At 46.5% G+C, this 17,321-nt stretch overlaps 1 protein-coding gene across 1 annotated transcript in view; it reads right to left on the minus strand.

The window, feature by feature from the left end:
- Positions 1–17,321, minus strand: part of FGD5 (FYVE, RhoGEF and PH domain containing 5) — a 121,813-nt gene that overhangs the window by 30,381 nt on the left and 74,111 nt on the right. The window contains exons 6-8 of the mRNA XM_049641042.1: positions 2,337–2,497; positions 1,919–2,075; positions 1,187–1,274 (exon numbers count right to left, since the gene is read on the minus strand). Coding sequence (XP_049496999.1) covers positions 1,187–1,274; positions 1,919–2,075; positions 2,337–2,497 — 406 coding nt within the window. The remainder of the gene's footprint in view (positions 1–1,186; positions 1,275–1,918; positions 2,076–2,336; positions 2,498–17,321) is intronic.

A 17,321-nucleotide genomic window follows, 5' to 3' on the forward strand; every position in this document is an offset into this window, starting at 1 on the left:
CTTTTTCCAGATCTTCAGAGGGTTCATGTCCTCACTTTGCTGAGATCTCTGTGCAGTGTTACCTCCTCAGACAGGTCCTTCCTGAGTGCTGTATCTAATTCAGAGCACTTTTACCTCCATCCCCTTAAACCCCTTTATCTTCTTCAGAGCTCTTATCACTGACATATCATATTTTTATTTCCTTGTTAGAGTAAAAACTCCACAGTGTCACAGAGTTTTGGCTGTCTAATGCACTACTACACCTCCAGCATCTAGCACGGGGCCTGGGACACAGCAGATGCTCAATAAACATTTGTTGAATCAGATGAACAAATTCTCTGCCCCTTGGCCCTAATGTACTTTCCTTACAGCCCTGGTCCCTACCTGGAATTACATGCATATCTCTACATGTGGGTATCTGTCTCCCCCACTGGAATAGCAGTCCTCCAGGCCCAGGGACTTTGTCCATTTGGGAGGCAGCTGGGTAAGTGAGTCTGGACAGAGGTGTGGTGCTTCCTGGCAGGTAGAGGTAGGGGAGGGGATGATATTCCCCGAGGAGAGTTTGTAATTGTAAAGAGGGAAGGAAGGGAACAGGACCTAGGACTGAGCCCTGAGAAACACTGACATTTATTATGAAACAGTAGAGGAAGGGAGATTGTCAACACAGATGGAGAAGGGTAAGCAGAGAGGTCTGAGGGAGGCACAGAGAGAGTATATCACAGAAGCCTCAGGATGGGAGGGTTTTTGAGAAGCAGGAAGTGACCAGTGGCAAAGCCACAGAGATGGCCACAGTAGGTCCAAGGTGGAAAATGTCCACTGATTTGGCCCCAAGAAGGGCTTTGGTGGTAAGAACAGATCTAGGGAAATGAGACACCCACTGAGGAAATGCAGAACAGGGGAAGGTATGACTTCATGTGTTTTAGGATGGGAGAGGCTGAAGGAAGACACAGAAGGTGGCCACTGAAGCAAGGTTTCCAAGGTGGCAGCAGAGGGTCCAAAGCTTTGCTGAAGGGAAGATGGTGGCAGAGTCTAGCTGGTCTGGAGGGTCAGGAGCCAGGAACTGAGAACAATCCCCACCCCTGCCCATTCCCGGCACAGTGGGAGGGGAGGTTATGATCACATCGCTTGCCACCATTACCTGAACCCCTCCTCAGGTGCCTTCCCTCCCGCATCACCTCAGTGCACCCTGACCTCCTGTGGGGCCCACCTGTGAGGAGCACTTGGTACTGGAAGAGGCGCTGAACCACCCGCAGCAGCCGGTGCTTCACGTTCTGGCCACCTCCTTGCTGACTCTGCTGCTCCCAAGAGACAGAGAGGACAAAACTCCGTCAGAGACCCCTGTCTCAGGGCACCAAGCTCACAGCATCCCTCATACACTGTCCCATCCACACCTCTTCCTGGCCACACTGAACTTCTCCCCCAGCTCTAAAACCAGGTTCCCTTCCTCCAGGAAGGCCTCCCAGATTAGCACCAGTTCATTCCTTCTGTGACAGTTCATTCCTTCAGGCTCACAGTCAGTGCTATATTCAGTAACATGCAACTCCTAGTCCCTGCTTTGCATCTAGTATTAGTAAAAGAAAAAAAACCCTCATTTTTCCTGTTCAGTAACTGTATCCCCAGTTAGTGACCATCTGTTGGTCATTCCAATGGGTGTGGCCCCAGCTTGCATTGCGCTTTTCTACTGGGACAGGAGAATGGCCACTAAAACTCCCACCAAGGTGGGGGCTCATGGAGTTGTCATCAATTGCCCAACAGGGTATGTCCTAGGCTTTAAGTGTTCCCTCCTTCTGGGTCACCCTCTCCTCTCCCAGCCAGGGCTTCCCCTCTGACCCTCAGTCTCAGACCTACCAAGAAGCCCCACTGATTTTCAGTAAGCCCTTCCATGCCCACCCCACCCCTGGATCCTTAGAGCAGGTTCTCAGAGGACCAAGGGACCCACCTCAAACTCACGGACAGCAGCTGCCAGCCGGGGGGAATGCAGGCAGTTCTCACTGAGTAGACTCAGACACCTGTCGAACTGCAGGATGTGAGCAGCATGGTGATCAAACTCCTGCTCCCGGGCCAGGAAGACATCGGCCACCTTCTGCTGGTCCTCCCTGCAGCCGGGTAGGGAGATGGGACAGTGAGAACTCAGCCTCGTGACCAGCACGGTGTTAGTTGGTGAGCGTTGATCATGTCACTGGGTAGTGGTCCCAACTTGACCCTCCCACACTCATTTTACTTTGGGCAAAGGACCCAACATCTGCACCTCGGCTTCTGCATTGGTCAAACAGAGACACAGTTTCACTTGGTGGGGTGTTAACCACGCCATCCCCCAGTGCAACGGAAGTAGGGGCAGCAGACCATGGACAGCTCACCAGTGCAATAGCCTCTCCCTCAGCTCCTCCAGGATCCCCTGGTGAAGGTCTCGGATGGCTGGGAGTTCACTCAGGCCGCGCCTCAGCTCCTCCCTGGCCAATGTGTCCTTGCTCTCGTGGTCTATTTCATCCAAGGCCCTCATGACAGCTCCGTGGAAATCCTGAAACCCCAAAGGCCCGTCATCCCACAGTTGATAGGCCTGAGCACAAGTCCTCTGCAGCTTTGAACCCCTGGCCTACATACAGATAGCACAAGACCTTAGGCCAGCATCTCAGACCCCAGCGTTCTCACCTGTAAAACAGGGGTGGTAACACGCACCTGCTGTTCACAGGTAACTGATGCCCAAAGAACACCCACCACAACTCCTGGTGCAGTGGGAGGCTTTCAAGCATGTTCACTCCCGAACTTAGGTTTTGCTCTTCTTCTGAAAAGTTGGGCAATTCCCTCTCTGAAGAAGTACAAAGCTCTGCTCTACCGTTATCCATCTTTGAAAAGGTTCATGCACTGTGTTGTTTTAAAGCAAAGTCTAAAGAAGTCATAGGCAACCACTCCATGGGGTGTTAAGCAGTCACTGAAAATGATGCAGATGGTGTCTATGTAAACATATTCGTGTCCTAGAGTTAGGACATCAAGAAGGGATACACCGTTGTCTTTCCACCCTGACATGGCTGTCTAAAACAGGAACAAAGGAAAAAGCTGAAAAGAAATGGAGTGAAATATAAACAGTGGCTGTGTCAGGGGTATAAGATTAGGAATGGTTTTTTTCTTCTCTGTTTTCTTTTCTTTAAAAAAAATTTTTTTTACATTTATTTATTTTTAAGAGACAGAGAGAGACAAAGTACAAGTGGGGAGGGGCAGAGAGGGAGACACAGAATCAGACGCAGGCTCCAGGCTCTGAGCTGTCAGCACAGAGCCTGACGTGGGGCTGGAACCCACGAACTGTGAGATCATGACCTGAGCCGAAGTCGGACGCTTAAACAACTGAGCCACCCAGGTGCCCCATCTTCTCTGTTTTCTAAAATTTCTGTATTGTGATTCATTACTTTAAAAATTCAACTAAATTTAATGAACATTAAAATTGTAAAGAATGCAAGACATCTTTCTCACAACAAAAAACTATCTTCAAATCTACCTGCTCTTGCATGAGCCCCAGGCCTGAAGTTTTAATTATATGGAATATACTGAAACCACCTTGAATTGTGGAATAATAAACACCAGGAAAACCTCAGTATCAGAGGGCATGTGGTCCAGCCCCAATCAAGGTCAAATCACCTTTATAACATTCAGGAAGGATGCCCACACTGCCTTGTTTGATTGCCTCTCTGACAGAGAACTCATTACTGAGGTAGACAGTTAATTCCACTGCTGAACAGTTTTTATTGCTAGAATTGTCTCTTTACATTGAGATCTGAAAGGGGAAAATGCCTGAGAGGATGGGCAGTCCCTCCTCCAGGAAGTCTTTCTGGTCTTCTCCAGAAAAGGAGTGCAGGAGAAGGGGAGGACTGGGAAAAAAAGGCAGGGAAATGGGACAGGGCTAGAGAGAAAGACAAAGGGAGAGATAAAAATGAGAAAGCAGAGAGAAGGAGAGAGGGAGAAAGAGGAGAAAAGATGGAGGGTAGGAAGGAAGGAGGGACTGATGGAGAGCAGGACACAGAACCCTCCAATATCTGTAAAGAGGCTGCTGTGCTGTCAGACAGAGGACAGCAGGTGGAGGTGACAAAGGTCCCTGCTTCCTGAACACCTCTTCCAGTCCAGAGCTGACTTCCTGCTGCTGTAACCTGCCCTTCCGGGAATCTGGGCAGAGATGGCAGGGAGGACAAGGAGAGGGCACCCACCCTGGCTTGTGGTCCCACGGAGGGAGAATGAGCTGGTTCCTCCTGAGGCCAGCCCTCATCAGTCCCAGTCTGGTGCAGTTTGAAGGTTTCAGGACACCTCTAGCCCCATCACCAAGGTCAGAAACTTGGGGCTGAGTATTCAACTAATGAATGGATTCTCTGGCTGAAGGCGTGTGTGTCCTTAAGTGGAGACCACATGCTTGAGCTATAATTAGAAATCAAGAGTGGCTGGGTGGTTCAGGCGGTTGGGTGTCTGACTTCGGCTCAGGTCATGATCTCACAGCTCATGAGTTTGAACCCCGCGTTGGGCTCTGCGCTGACAGCTCAGAGCCTGGAGCCTGCTTTGGATTCTGTGTCTCCCCATCTCTCTGCCCCTCCCCCACTCATGCTCTGTCTCTGTCTCTCAAAAATAAATAAATGTTAAAAAAAAAAATCAAATCCCATTGTACCTAAGCTATCAGAACCTTTCCTGAAAGCATGTTTCAGAGGGTGAAGAAAGTATGAACTACAAGTGAGAGGGAAAGGGAGGTAACGTTTAATTCTTATTTCTGCCCACAGCTGGCTCTAGGACACTGGGGTCATTCTGAACCTGGAGTGGGGGTTTCTCTGCTGACCCAAGGGCAGGAGGACCCTCCCATTCTTCCTTATGGGTCTCCATGTTTAGGAGCCAGGCTCCAGCCCTACAGGGTCTTCTCAGCCCTGGAATCCCAGAGAAAGAAAGAAAACGTCCTGATGAAGAAGGATAATTCCTTTTGCTTGGGCTTGGGCAGCTGATTGACAGACTTTGAACACATTGTTATTGGCTCTGTGCCAGGTTCAAGCCCAGCTACACCAGAAGAAGCTGATGACTTTGGGCAAGCTGTCACTTATCTGAGCCTCATTTTCCTCATCTGTAAAATGGAAATAATGGCACCACTAAGTACAGCATGAGGCTGTTGAGAGGCTCATCCTCATGCTTAAAACTGCTTTATAAACTGTAAAGTGCTATCCCCATTGCAGTTGTGATTATATTTTAGCTATGACATCTTCAGAGTAGGGTTACATCTGTTTTGTTTCCTGCTGTGTTTCTAAAGCCCAACAGAGCATGTGACACAGAGGAGTTTTATTATACTTGCTGACTGACAGAAAGACCTTATTTATTTAGCAGGAGAGTGAGCCACAGGGGAGCCAAGACTGCAATCTGGTCACCCTGCAGCCCGGACCACCACAGAAAGAGGAAGAGGGAGAGAAGGAAGGACAAGCAAAGACAAGACTGATGGTTGCATGTGCATTGTACCCCAGGGAGCTAAAATATTAACTGCTCTGCAAGCTAGTTTCTCATCTGTAATTAATTCTCACTAAATTGACTAAGTCCCAATGGGCAGGATGGCCATCATCGACACGACTCATTTCAAAAACCAGAGCATAATTGGACTCGCCACAAACATCCGTTCTTAAAACTCATGCATCGGCTGGAAGCACCGAGTGCCTGTCGCACCATCCATCACTCCCTGAAAGGTTTCTGCTGTCTTAATAGTTCTGGCCATCATTGCACCTGGGGGCTCTCAGACAGAGGAAGGAGGTAGGAGATACCCAGCCCTCATCCCCTTATTCGTTCAAAGTGAGTGCCTGCTCTGCACCAAGTCCCAAGGAGGGAGTAGGAGCAGGAAATGCTGTTCTGCCCTCAAAGAGTTTGCAATCTTGAGGAAAAGAAAGGAGTAAAAACACAATTTCAACACAGAAGTAGAAGTACTGTGAGTGGGCAAGGCACAGGGGCTGTGGCAGGCCATAAGAGGGAGACCTGACTTAGCTCTGGGAAAGCATCCTATCTCCTCTGAGATAGGAAGGGAGTGTTTCAGGCAGAGGAGGCAACATGTGCAAAGGCCCTGAGGTGGAGGAAGCACTAAGTTAAATGTGTCTTGGGTGCAGTATGCATGTACATGTGAGTGTGCGCACTGTGCAAGTGCACAGGACTGGAATATGATGGCAATGGACGGTCAGACAGACGACCCATCCCACAGGGCCCTGCAGGGTTTTGTTTTTGTTTTTGTTTTTGTTTTTTTTTCAACTTTTTATTTATTTTTGGGACAGAGAGAGACATAGCATGAACGGGGGAGGGGCAGAGAGAGAGGGAGACACAGAATCGGAAACAGGCTCCAGGCTCCGAGCCATCAGCCCAGAGCCTGACGCGGGGCTCGAACTCACGGACCGCGAGATCGTGACCTGGCTGAAGTCGGACGCTTAACCGACTGCGCCACCCAGGCGCCCCCCCTGCAGGGTTTTAAAGGCAATTGGGTTTCATCCTGGGGTGACAGGGAACCACTGGACCAAATATCTACCTTACAAAATTCACGTTGTTGGGAGAACAAACTGGAGGTGGCCAGAACGAGAGCAAGACCAGTGAGAAGGCCGTCGCAGTCATCCAGGAGAAAGGCCCTGACCCAATGGTGGCCATGGGGACCGAGAGAGGGAATGGACTGGAGATAATAAGGAAGAAGAACTGAGTGGCCACAATGCCTACAGGATCCAATCCAAACGCATCTGGGCACCAGAGTTCTTCTTGATCTGGTTCCCCTTCTCACCATGCCCACTTACCAGCTCTCTGTGGAGCCTCTGCTCCAGGCTTAGAGCCTCTAGACCCCAAGCCAAGGCCTAGAGAACACAAATGAGTCCTTGTCAACCTGGAGAGTTGCAAATGTGTGACCCTGAGCAAGTCACTTCATCTGTATGGACCTCAATTTCCCCCTCTGCTAAATGGGAATACAAATACCTTCTTCACAGTGTTTGTGCATATTGCCTTCTGCTCTGTTTAAGGATTCTTTGTTTCCTGTGCTTCCCTTCTCCCCTAGACTCTGTTTCACTTATCTCTGTCTCCCTCGCACCCTGCACAGGGAAGGTGATCAACACATGACAACTATAGTTTGGCACTATTATTATTTCCATTTTATTTCCAATAAAATAATCAGGTCCAGAAGGATTAAGTAAATTGCCCAACGTCATCAAGATGGCAAGATCTGGGCCCAAGTCGGCCTGACTCCAAAGTTGTAGCTCTCTTACAGATGGCCCAGACGGGGGAGTGACAGATGCAGGTAAAGGAGGGGGACTAGAACGCGGTTCCTGAGTGCTAGCCAGGGCTTCTGGCCCAATCTCAGAGACCCTGGGGCAGCTTGGTGGAGAGGCCCGAGTGTGAGGACTGCCTCTCTGCCTCTGGGGCTCAGACAAGTTTCCTGGAGCTCACAGCATTCTCAGGACCCTGTCCTGGGCTTGTGTAAAGTGGAAGCTGGGACTTCACATGTAGAGGCCTGGGCCCTTGGCCCCTTTTTCTCTTCTCCAAACCTGCTACTGAGTTTTCTAGGCAACACAGCACCTCTATTCTCTGAGCTAAACAGTTGGTGGGTGGCCAAGGTCCTCTTTGCAAGTAGTCAAACCACTGATGTTGTTGCCAAAAGTCAAGTGGACTCACTGGGATCCCATCTGGCCAAACGCACACCAACCTCAACCACGACCCACCTGTGTCACAAACATGCATTGGCAGGCCATGAGCTGTCCAGCAGACATGACTTCACCTGGCATGGTCAGCCACTGGAGGGTACTGTGGAACCCTGAAAACAATTCTGTTTTCAGAGGGGCAAAGACTCCTTCAGCTGTATACAAAATGTATGAACCACACAGAAAAATAAATACATTGGACTTCATGTTAACAGATGACTATGGAAAAGGGAATCTGGTTGTGCTATGTACTACTCCTATCCTTGTTACTTTTCTGTAAAACTGAATTTTTTTAAATAGAAGTTTAAAAAATCATTGAAAAAGTAAGATGAAAAGGGGAAAAATGGTTAGAAATAAATTTAACAAAAGAAGCATAGAAGCTACACTCTGAAAACAACAAAACTTCATCGAAAGAAATTAAAGAAGACCTAGGTAAATGGAAAGAGGTCTCGTATACACAACTTAATATTAAGAGGGTAACATTCCCCAAGTTGATATAGAGATTCGTCTTAACCCTCATCAAAATCCCAGTCACCTGTTTGTAGAGAAACTTGACAAGCTGATTCTAAAATTCACATGAAGATACAAGGACCCAGAATAGTCAAAACTATCTTGAGGGGCACCTGGGTGGCTCAGTCAGGGTCTGACTGGCTCAGGTCATGATCTCACAGTTTGTGAGTTCAAGTCCTGCGTCGGGCTCTGTGCTGACGGCTCAGACCCTGGAGCCTGCTTCGGATTCTGTGTCTCCCTCTCTCTCTGCCCCTCCCCTGCTCATGCTCTTTCAAAAATAAATAAACATTATATAAAAATTTGAAAAAAGAAAAAACAAAAAACAATCTTGAAAAAGAAGAACAAAGGTGAAAGACTCATGGTTCCTGGTTTCAAAACTTACTATAGGCCTAAAGGAATCAAGATTGTGTGGTATTGGTATAGGACAGACATAAAGATCAATGAAATAGAATTCAGAGTCCAGAGATAAACTCAGAAATAAATGTTTATGGTTAAGTGATTTTTAGCAAGGGTGCCAAGAAAATTCAGTGGGGAAAAAAAGCCTTTTCAACAAATGGTGCTGAGATATTTGGATATCCACATTCAAAAGAATAAATTTGGACTCCTTCTTTATATCCTATACAAAAATTAACCCAGAATCAAATACTTAAATGTGAAAGCTAAAACTATAAAACTCTTTAAAGAAAATATGGGAGGGCCGCCTGGGTGGCTCAGTCAGTTAAGCATCCAACTTCAGCTCAGGTCATGATCTCACAGTTTATGGGTTAGAGCCCCACATTGGGCTCTGTGCTCACAGCTCAGAGCCTGGAGCCTGCCTCAGATTCTGAGCCTCCCCCTCTCTCTCTGCGCCTCCCTGCTCACGCTCTGTCTCTCTCTCTCAAAAACAAATAAACATTAAAAAAATAATAAAGAAAGAAAATATGGGAGTAAATCTTTGTGATTTGGAGCTAGACAAAACTTTCTTAGATATAACATCAAAAATGCAACCAACAAAAGAAAAAATTACATTACATTAAAATTAAAAACTTATATGCTTCAAAGGACACCATGGAGACAATGAAAAGACAAGCCACAGAACAGGAGGGATTATTTGCAAATCACATATCTGATAAGGGACTTGCATGTATATAGAACCACAATGAAAAGATAGCCCTTTAAAAAATGGGCAAAGGATTTGAAAAGATAGTTCTCCAAACGAAATATACAAATGACCAAGAAGTACATGAAAAGATAGATGCCTGACATCATTAGTCATTAGGGAGATGCAAAATCAAAACCACAGTGAGATCCCACTTTATATCCACCAGGATGGCTATAATAAAAAAGACAGATAATAACAAGTTCTGCAAGGAGAATCTAAAATGGTGCAGCCACTTTGGGAAACAGCTGGTAGTTCCTCAAAAGGTTAAAAAGTTACCATATGGTCCAGAAATTGCACTCTTAGGTATATTCCCAAGAGAATGGAAAATGTATGTTCATACAAGAATTTGCCCATGAATGTTCATGGCAGCATTTTCAAAATAATCAAAAAGTGGAAAGAACTCAAATGTCCATCAACTGATGAATGGATAACAAAACGTGGTCTATCCACACAATGGAATATTAGCCATGAAAGGGGTGAAGTACTGACACATGCTACAATGTGGATGAACCTTGCTGCAATTTACGTGAAATTTCAAAAACAGGAAAACCTACAAGAGATAGAACTAGACAGTCGGTGCCTAGGGCTGAGGCAGGGTGATGGCGAGTGACAGCTTTGGGGTTTGGGGTTTCTTTTTGGGATCATGAGAATGTGCCAAAATGGATTGTCGTGATGATTACACAACTCTGAATGTGCTAAAAACCATCGTATTTTACACTTTAAATGGCTGAATTGTATGGTATAAGATTTATATCTCAATTAAGCTATTAAAAATTGAATACGGAAGCCACAGATTGGGAGAATATTTACAATACATATATCTGAAAATAGACTTGAGTCCAGGATATTTAAAGAATTCCTATAGATCCATAAGAAAAAGACAACCTAATTAAAAAGTAGGCAAAAGAACTTCAAATGGGGATTTTCAAACGGCTAATAAACAGAAAGATACTCAATTTCGTCAACCATCAGCTGGTGGTTGCTGCTAAAACAACAATGAGAAATCACTACACAATCACCAGAATGGCCATGAGTAGAAAGATGGGCAATACCAAAACGCTGGGCAGCATGAGGAACGTTATTCCCAAATGTTGGGGGTGGGAGTATACGTTATTCCCAAATGTTGGGGGTGGAAGTATATATATTCAACCACTCTGAAAACCTATTTGGCAGTTCCTAATAAAGCTGAATCTATGCTTACTCTATGACCAACAATTCCACTCTAGGTAGATACTGAGGAGAAATGATGTTTATGTTCCCTAATGATACGTATATGAACATTCATAGCAGCTTTATAATAGCCCAAGCTGGAAACAGCCCAAATCATCATTAACAGGATAGATACACCAACTGTGGTATATCCACACAAAAGAATACTAATAGGCATGAAAACTTGGATGAATCTCACATATTATGTTGAGCTAAAGAAGCCAGACACAAAAGAATACATAATTCATGACTCCATTCATATGAAATCCAACAACAGGCTAAACCAATCCAATGTGATGGAAAGCAAAACAGTGGCAACCTCTGGAGGGTGATACAGGCTGGGAAGGGGCACAGGACACCTCCTGGGATGATGAAAATGCTCTACGAGTGGCAGTTACAAGCGTACGCACACACATATATTAAATATTTAGGCTCTACCTTTAAAATTTGTGCACCTATCTGTAAGTTACAAAACATTTTTTAAAAAAGAAAGCGGTTCTCTGAGGTCCCTGGGTGAGGAAAGACAAGCACTGCTTTTCTCCACTGCTTTCATGTCTCCTCCAAGCCCTTTAATTAAAGTTAAACTCCAGGGCCTGGAGTTCATGGTCCTTCCAGAGCTGATCCAGCCTACCTTTGCAGTGTATTGCTCATTTCTGTATACCCCTGCTTCTCCAAGATAAGCCTGCTTCACAATCGTCTGTGGGACTTATTGAAAACCCAGATCACTGGGCTTACCTCCAGAGTTTCCATCCAGTAGGCTGTGAATGGGGCTGGGTAATTTTCATTTCTCCCATGTTCCCAGGTGCTGCTGGGTCTTGGGACCACACTTGGAGCACTACTGCTTTATAGGAGTCCTCTTTCCAGCTGCTGTGTCTTTGTTCTGTGCTTCTGACATCTGGTCCATGTCTTGCTCATCTTTGAAAGCTGCTTCAAACCCTACCTCCATCAGGAAGGCCTCCTGGGTCAGTCTAGTGGCCTTTCAAGTATCCTACAGCCTCTGGAACTCTGGGGTTACAACCTGAAGGGAGCCACCTTGGTCTCAGAACGTGTCTGAAGTCTCATGTTTTAGCTTAAGAATTAAAGTGTATTTAACATTATTCTCCAAAATATATCCATGTGTGATTTAATTTACTTAATACATATCTAGGGGCAGCTAGGTAGCTCAGTCAGTTAAGCTCCGACTTCAGCTCAGGTCATGATCTCACGGTTCGTGGGTTTGAGTCCCGATCGGGCTCTCTGCTGTCAGCACAGCGTCTGCTTCAGATTCTCTGATCCCCTCTGTCTCTGCCTCTCCCCTGCTTGTGTTCTTTAAATAGACATTAAAATTTTTTTTAATTAAAAAAATATATGTATCTAAAGCAAAGCAGGAGTGCTTAGAAAATGTGCTCTCTTTATGCTGTGGCCTCAAGTGCTCCTGGACACCTACTGCATACCTCAGGGAGGAATGCATGCATCCCAGCCTGAAAAGCAATGGCTTTACAGAATTTTGCATTGTCAGGCTATTTACTTACTCTGTATGTTTCTGTCATCTTCCCTCCAATTATGCAGGGAGCAGACTGTGTCTCATTCACTTTCACCCTTAGATTGACCCAGCTTTGTTCATAACTGTGCTGAGTGGATGTTTTTAAACCATATTTTCTAAAGCTCCTGGGGATCTGTGCACAGCCAGGATTGGGGAACAGTGTTCCAGAGGATGCTTCTCTCGAGGGGGCAGGGAATCACAGAGAACTCATGCCGAGTGGATTTTACAGGATCATGTATCTGTGGGTCTCAAATGTTACTGTCTATCAGCATCACCTGGAAGTTTTGTTAAAATGCAGATGCCCAGACCCTACCCCTAGAGTTTCTGATTTAGCAGTTGTGGGCTGGGACCCAAGAATATCCATTTCCTATAAGTTCTCAGGTGCCGCTGGTTCAGGGACCACATTCTGAGAACCACTGAAATAGATGATTATTTCTCACACTGTGCTCCATGGAGACCCAGGGATTAGAGAGGTGGAGGCAGAGCCCAAACTTTGGCCCCTCCCACCTTTGAAACAAAGCACCTCTGCTCTTAGCTACTCTTCATACTGAGGGTCTGAGTGAAATTCCACTTGAAGACAGTTTTCGTGGCTAAAAATGTCTGAGCCCCACCAGCCATCTCAGGGTGAGGGATTAAGGAGGAAGGGACTTTCCAGGGTCACACAGCAAGTTTCTTCCTGAACTGAATGAAAATATACAGGGAAGAGCCACGCACCTGGGATAGGAACCACTTTACTGAGAACTCCCCAACAGCTACTACATTCATACTTCCCAATAAGGACAGCTTACCCCTTCTCCAACAGTTCAGGTGGAAAGACAAGCACATTTTCTCACACTGAACCAAAATTTGTCTCTCTCTGAGTCCACCAAAGATCAATAAGTTCACTTTGTCCTGGAAGAGAGCCCAGCAAAGACTTAGAAAGAAACAGGGCCCTCCCCACTGAATTAAAACTTACTTTTTACTGTCATCTACGGACTGGAGCTACAAAAGTTAAAGTAAGACACTGTATGTTAACTAAAATTTAAATATAAAAAAAAAAATAAATGCAAAATGCTATGGTGGGTGGGATCCAGAACAGAAAAAAGACTTCAGTAAAAATGAAGGGTATCTGAATATATTATGGAATTTAGTTAATACAAATAAATAAATAAAAGTAAGAGACAGACACAAAATCTTCCTATCTCCACACAACTTCCCCAGCATGAGGCTACCTGGGAGCTTGGTCTGGGTTAACCTGTGGGTGCCCTAGCATCATGCCCTCCCACCCAACCCACCAGACCACCCTTCCCCTCCTCCCCCTCCTTCAGGGCATCTGCTCTGCTCAGGGCTCCCAAGCTCCTATGCCTCCCTTTTGAAAGGCCTTGGGGCATGGCATTCAGGCTCTCCCTCAAGACCAGCTCTCCAAGCCCCTTCCTGTACACCACACACCCCCAAGCCCTCCACTCTGTGGACTCATTCCTGCTGCTCCTATCCCCTGGAGAGCCTGTCCGTCAATGCCAGCTCAACATCCTCTCTTCTAGGAAGCCTTCCCTGATTTCATTCCTCCTGTGTACACTCATTCTCCCCTCCTTAGGTTCCCTGCCACCTAAAAGTACTGTTCCACTTCTGTTTGTTTCCTCCCCTTCTCAGGGCTCTGGGGTCAGATGGCCCTGGTCCTACTTCTTACTGGCTGTGTGACCTTGGGTAATTGGACTCATTCAACCATGTGAGAAATATTTATTGAGCACAGACTATGTGCAATTAAATGACGTAATGTATGTAAATTGTCAACCACACAATAGGAGGTCAACAAATGCTCACTGCCACTCCTGCCACCCCTCCTCAGAATCAGCTACACTGGACATTGGCTGTAATGAGAAGCCAGAGCTGGTTGGGTGAGGAAAGAGGGGACCTGGGTGGGGAGTAAACTGATAGCACCCAGCTTACATAAACTCATAAATTTGCTAGTGAGTCCCTCTAGATTCTGTACTTGCCCCAGTCATGTCAGCACCATGGCCACAGTTGAGTTAAACACGTATGCAATGATAAGGGAGGGCTTCTGAGTAAGTGGCCTTTTCCTCCGAGAAGTCTGAGAAATCTGGCTTGTCCCAGACACTCCTGATGCGCTTTCAGGTGGCTACCACCATTGAGCAAGGCGGGTGTGGGAGGTGATGACTGGGCTGGATGCAGGGAGGATCTGAGAAGCCTCTTGTCTGCCTTTCTGCCCTATGGCCTCCTAATACTCCTCCCTAAGTCCCCTGACCCTTTCACAAAAGCCCGCTAGGCTCCTGAGAGCCCTCTCCCCACTCTACACACTCACTTCCTTGGGGAAATCCGGGTCACTGCTGGGGCTTCGGTTGACATCTCCACACTTGATCACTTCTGGTAGACATCCTGTGCCCAGCCCATCACTGGGATGTCCTTCACCCGCCCCTCATGGTTCACAAAATTCACACTAAACTCCTCATCACCCCCATGCCTAGCCTGACCCCCTCCAGCACTTGCTGCGATGGTGAGTCAGCAAGCCAGAAATCTGCTACCTCTCCTGTACCCCACAGCCACTCACCAAGCATGCTGTCCTCCAATCTGCCTGCAGCTCTCCAGTCCAGTGTCACCTCCTGCTGGAATCACTCAATGGCCTCCCCACAGAACTGTAGGGGATCAAACCCAAAGCCCCACTTCTGTGTTGTTCTGCCCCTCACCTATCACCACTCTCTCACACACATGCTCCAGCCACCTAGAATTTCTATGAGTTTCCAAACACTCCAATCTCTAACTGGCCTCTGGATCTTTGTACATGTGGATCCCCTTGCCAGGTACAAGCCTTCCTCACCTGGCTAATTGCTCCCCATCCTGTAGGTCTCAGTTTAGACACATTTCCTCTGGGAGTCCTTCTCCCATACCCAGAAGCCTGGGACATATTCCTTGTCTGAACCTCTCAGGCTCAGTATGCCCCTACCATTGTACTAATAGTGTCCCTTTTTGCGCCTGTCTCCTTCCTAGACTGTCAGTCCCTGAAGCGCAGGGACCCCGTACCCAGCACATAAGAGGTGCTCAGGAAATATTTCTGATGGAAGAAGTGGTAGGACTGCTATAAGGGCTGACCCCGCCATCACTCATTCATCAGATATTTACTGAGCCCTGATGGTGTACTGGGTCTCACAAGCCATCGGGAATGGGACCGGTCAAGCTCTCTGCCCTCCAGGAGCTCTGAGTTTAGTGAGGGAGAGACACAGTAAACAAGCCTCTAAAACAGCCCCAAAATAAATGAAGCAAAGTGGATGGAATGAAAAGGGAGGGAAAGATAAATCAACAATCAGTAACCCCACTCTCAGTAAGGGACAGAAGGATGAGACAGAAAGCCAGCAAGAATGGAGGAGATTCAAAGCACCGTTGATCAGCCTGACCTAAGTGACATCTATAGGATACCCACCAGCTAGAGCAGAAAACACATTCTTTTCAAGCACACATGGAACATTCTCCAGGATATACTATACACCAGGCCACAAAACAAATCTCCATAAATTTAAAACCACACAATGTACATTCTCCAACCACGACAGCATTAAAAGCGAGCAGCGGGAGGAAATTTGGGAAATTCACAAATAGTTGGAAATAGAACAACTTAATTTTAAATAACTCATGGGTCAAAGAAGAAATCACAAAGGGAATTAGAAAGTATTTGGAACTGCATGAAAATGAAAATACAACATAAGTAAACAAATACATGAATTAGATGATTTTTAGATATGAAACATTCCGTGAAGAAAATAAAATGAAGTATGAGCTAGGTGATACAAAAGAGGAGGTACAGCTGTGGTTCCTGAACTTCCCTTGGCATCCACACCCCTGCCATGGCCTCATCATGGGGAGAGAAGATCCCTGCCCCTTGTCTTTGGTCCAGGCCACAGCACTTGCTCTGACCAATGGGTCATGGGCAGAAGTGATCATGCACCAGTTGTAAGACTGAATCTCAGAAGCCCTCTGGTGTTTCTTTCTTTTTTTCCTTAAAGTTTACTTATTTATTTTGAGAGGGAGGGTGGGGCAGGGAGAAGGGGAGAAAAAGAGAAGCCCAAGCAGGCTGCATGATGTCAGTGCAGAAGCCAGGCAGGGCTCAGTCCCACAAATCGTAAGATCATGACCTGAGCTGACATCAAGAGTTGGATGCTTAACCGACTGAGCCACCCAGGCGCCCCTCCTCTGGTATTTCTGCTTGCTCCCTGCAATCACCACAGGGAGAGCCTTCCCTGGGTGCCTGCTGTCTCTTCAGCCTGGGTCCCAGAATGAATACACAAGAAGCACAGCCACTGAAGTGAACCCAGCTTTGACCGATTCAGTTGACCCAACTTCCCTTGCAACTAATAGTGCCCAGTGAGACAGAGGCAAAAGTGGATAAGTAAACTTTTCAGAAAAAAAATTTTTTTCAAGGGGGTGGGAACATGACCTTTTAATTTTCCCCTTTTTTCCTTCTTGCCTGGGACATGGATGTGATGGTGAGAACTGCATCAAAAATCCTCTGTTCATGAAGAACCTTGGAAATGGATGCGGCAGAAAGATAAATGAAACCTTGGTCCCTGGTACTTTGTGGAGCTGCCAAACTTAACCTCGATCTCTTACTTCTGAACTTATTTCACATGAGAGAATCACCTTTACATTAATTAAGCTATCATAACTGGGTTTTCATTACTAGCAGCTGAAGACAATTTTTAACCAACATAGAATTATTAGGAAAGGCTTCTGTAGTAGATTGTATTTTTCCCAAGTGGACCATAACAATATCTCCTATCTCACAGGATCATTGCACAATGTGAGCTGGATATTTCTCCCATTGATGGTGGAAACCGTACCTCCTCCCCTTGAACTTGGGTAGACCTTTGTGACTGTCTCCACTAACAGTATGGTGGAAGTGGTGCTACGTGACTTAAGGCTAGATCATAAAAATGCCAGGCACTTCCTCCTGGCTCTCTCTTGGGACACTCACTCTTGGAATGCAGCCACCATGCTGTGAGGAAGCCCAAAACTTGCCCAGGCAGAGGGATCACATGGAGAGGCCACAAGTAAGTGTTCTGGCCAACAGCCCAAATGAGGTCCCGGACAAGAGCCAGCACTAACCACCAGTTGTGAATGATGACTCTTAGGGTGATTCTAACCCCTGGCCATCAAGTTGCCCTTTGTCTTGAAGTTCTCTCCAGATATCGGGGAGTAGAGACACACTCTCCCCACTTTGCACTGTCCAAACTCCTGGCCCAGGGAATCTGCAAGCATAACAACATGGTTGTTCTATGCCACTAAGTTTTGGGCACCACTTCTTTGAGTATTG

This window comes from Panthera uncia, chromosome A2 (assembly GCF_023721935.1).
Source record: "Panthera uncia isolate 11264 chromosome A2, Puncia_PCG_1.0, whole genome shotgun sequence".
Taxonomy (NCBI): Eukaryota; Metazoa; Chordata; class Mammalia; order Carnivora; family Felidae; genus Panthera; species Panthera uncia.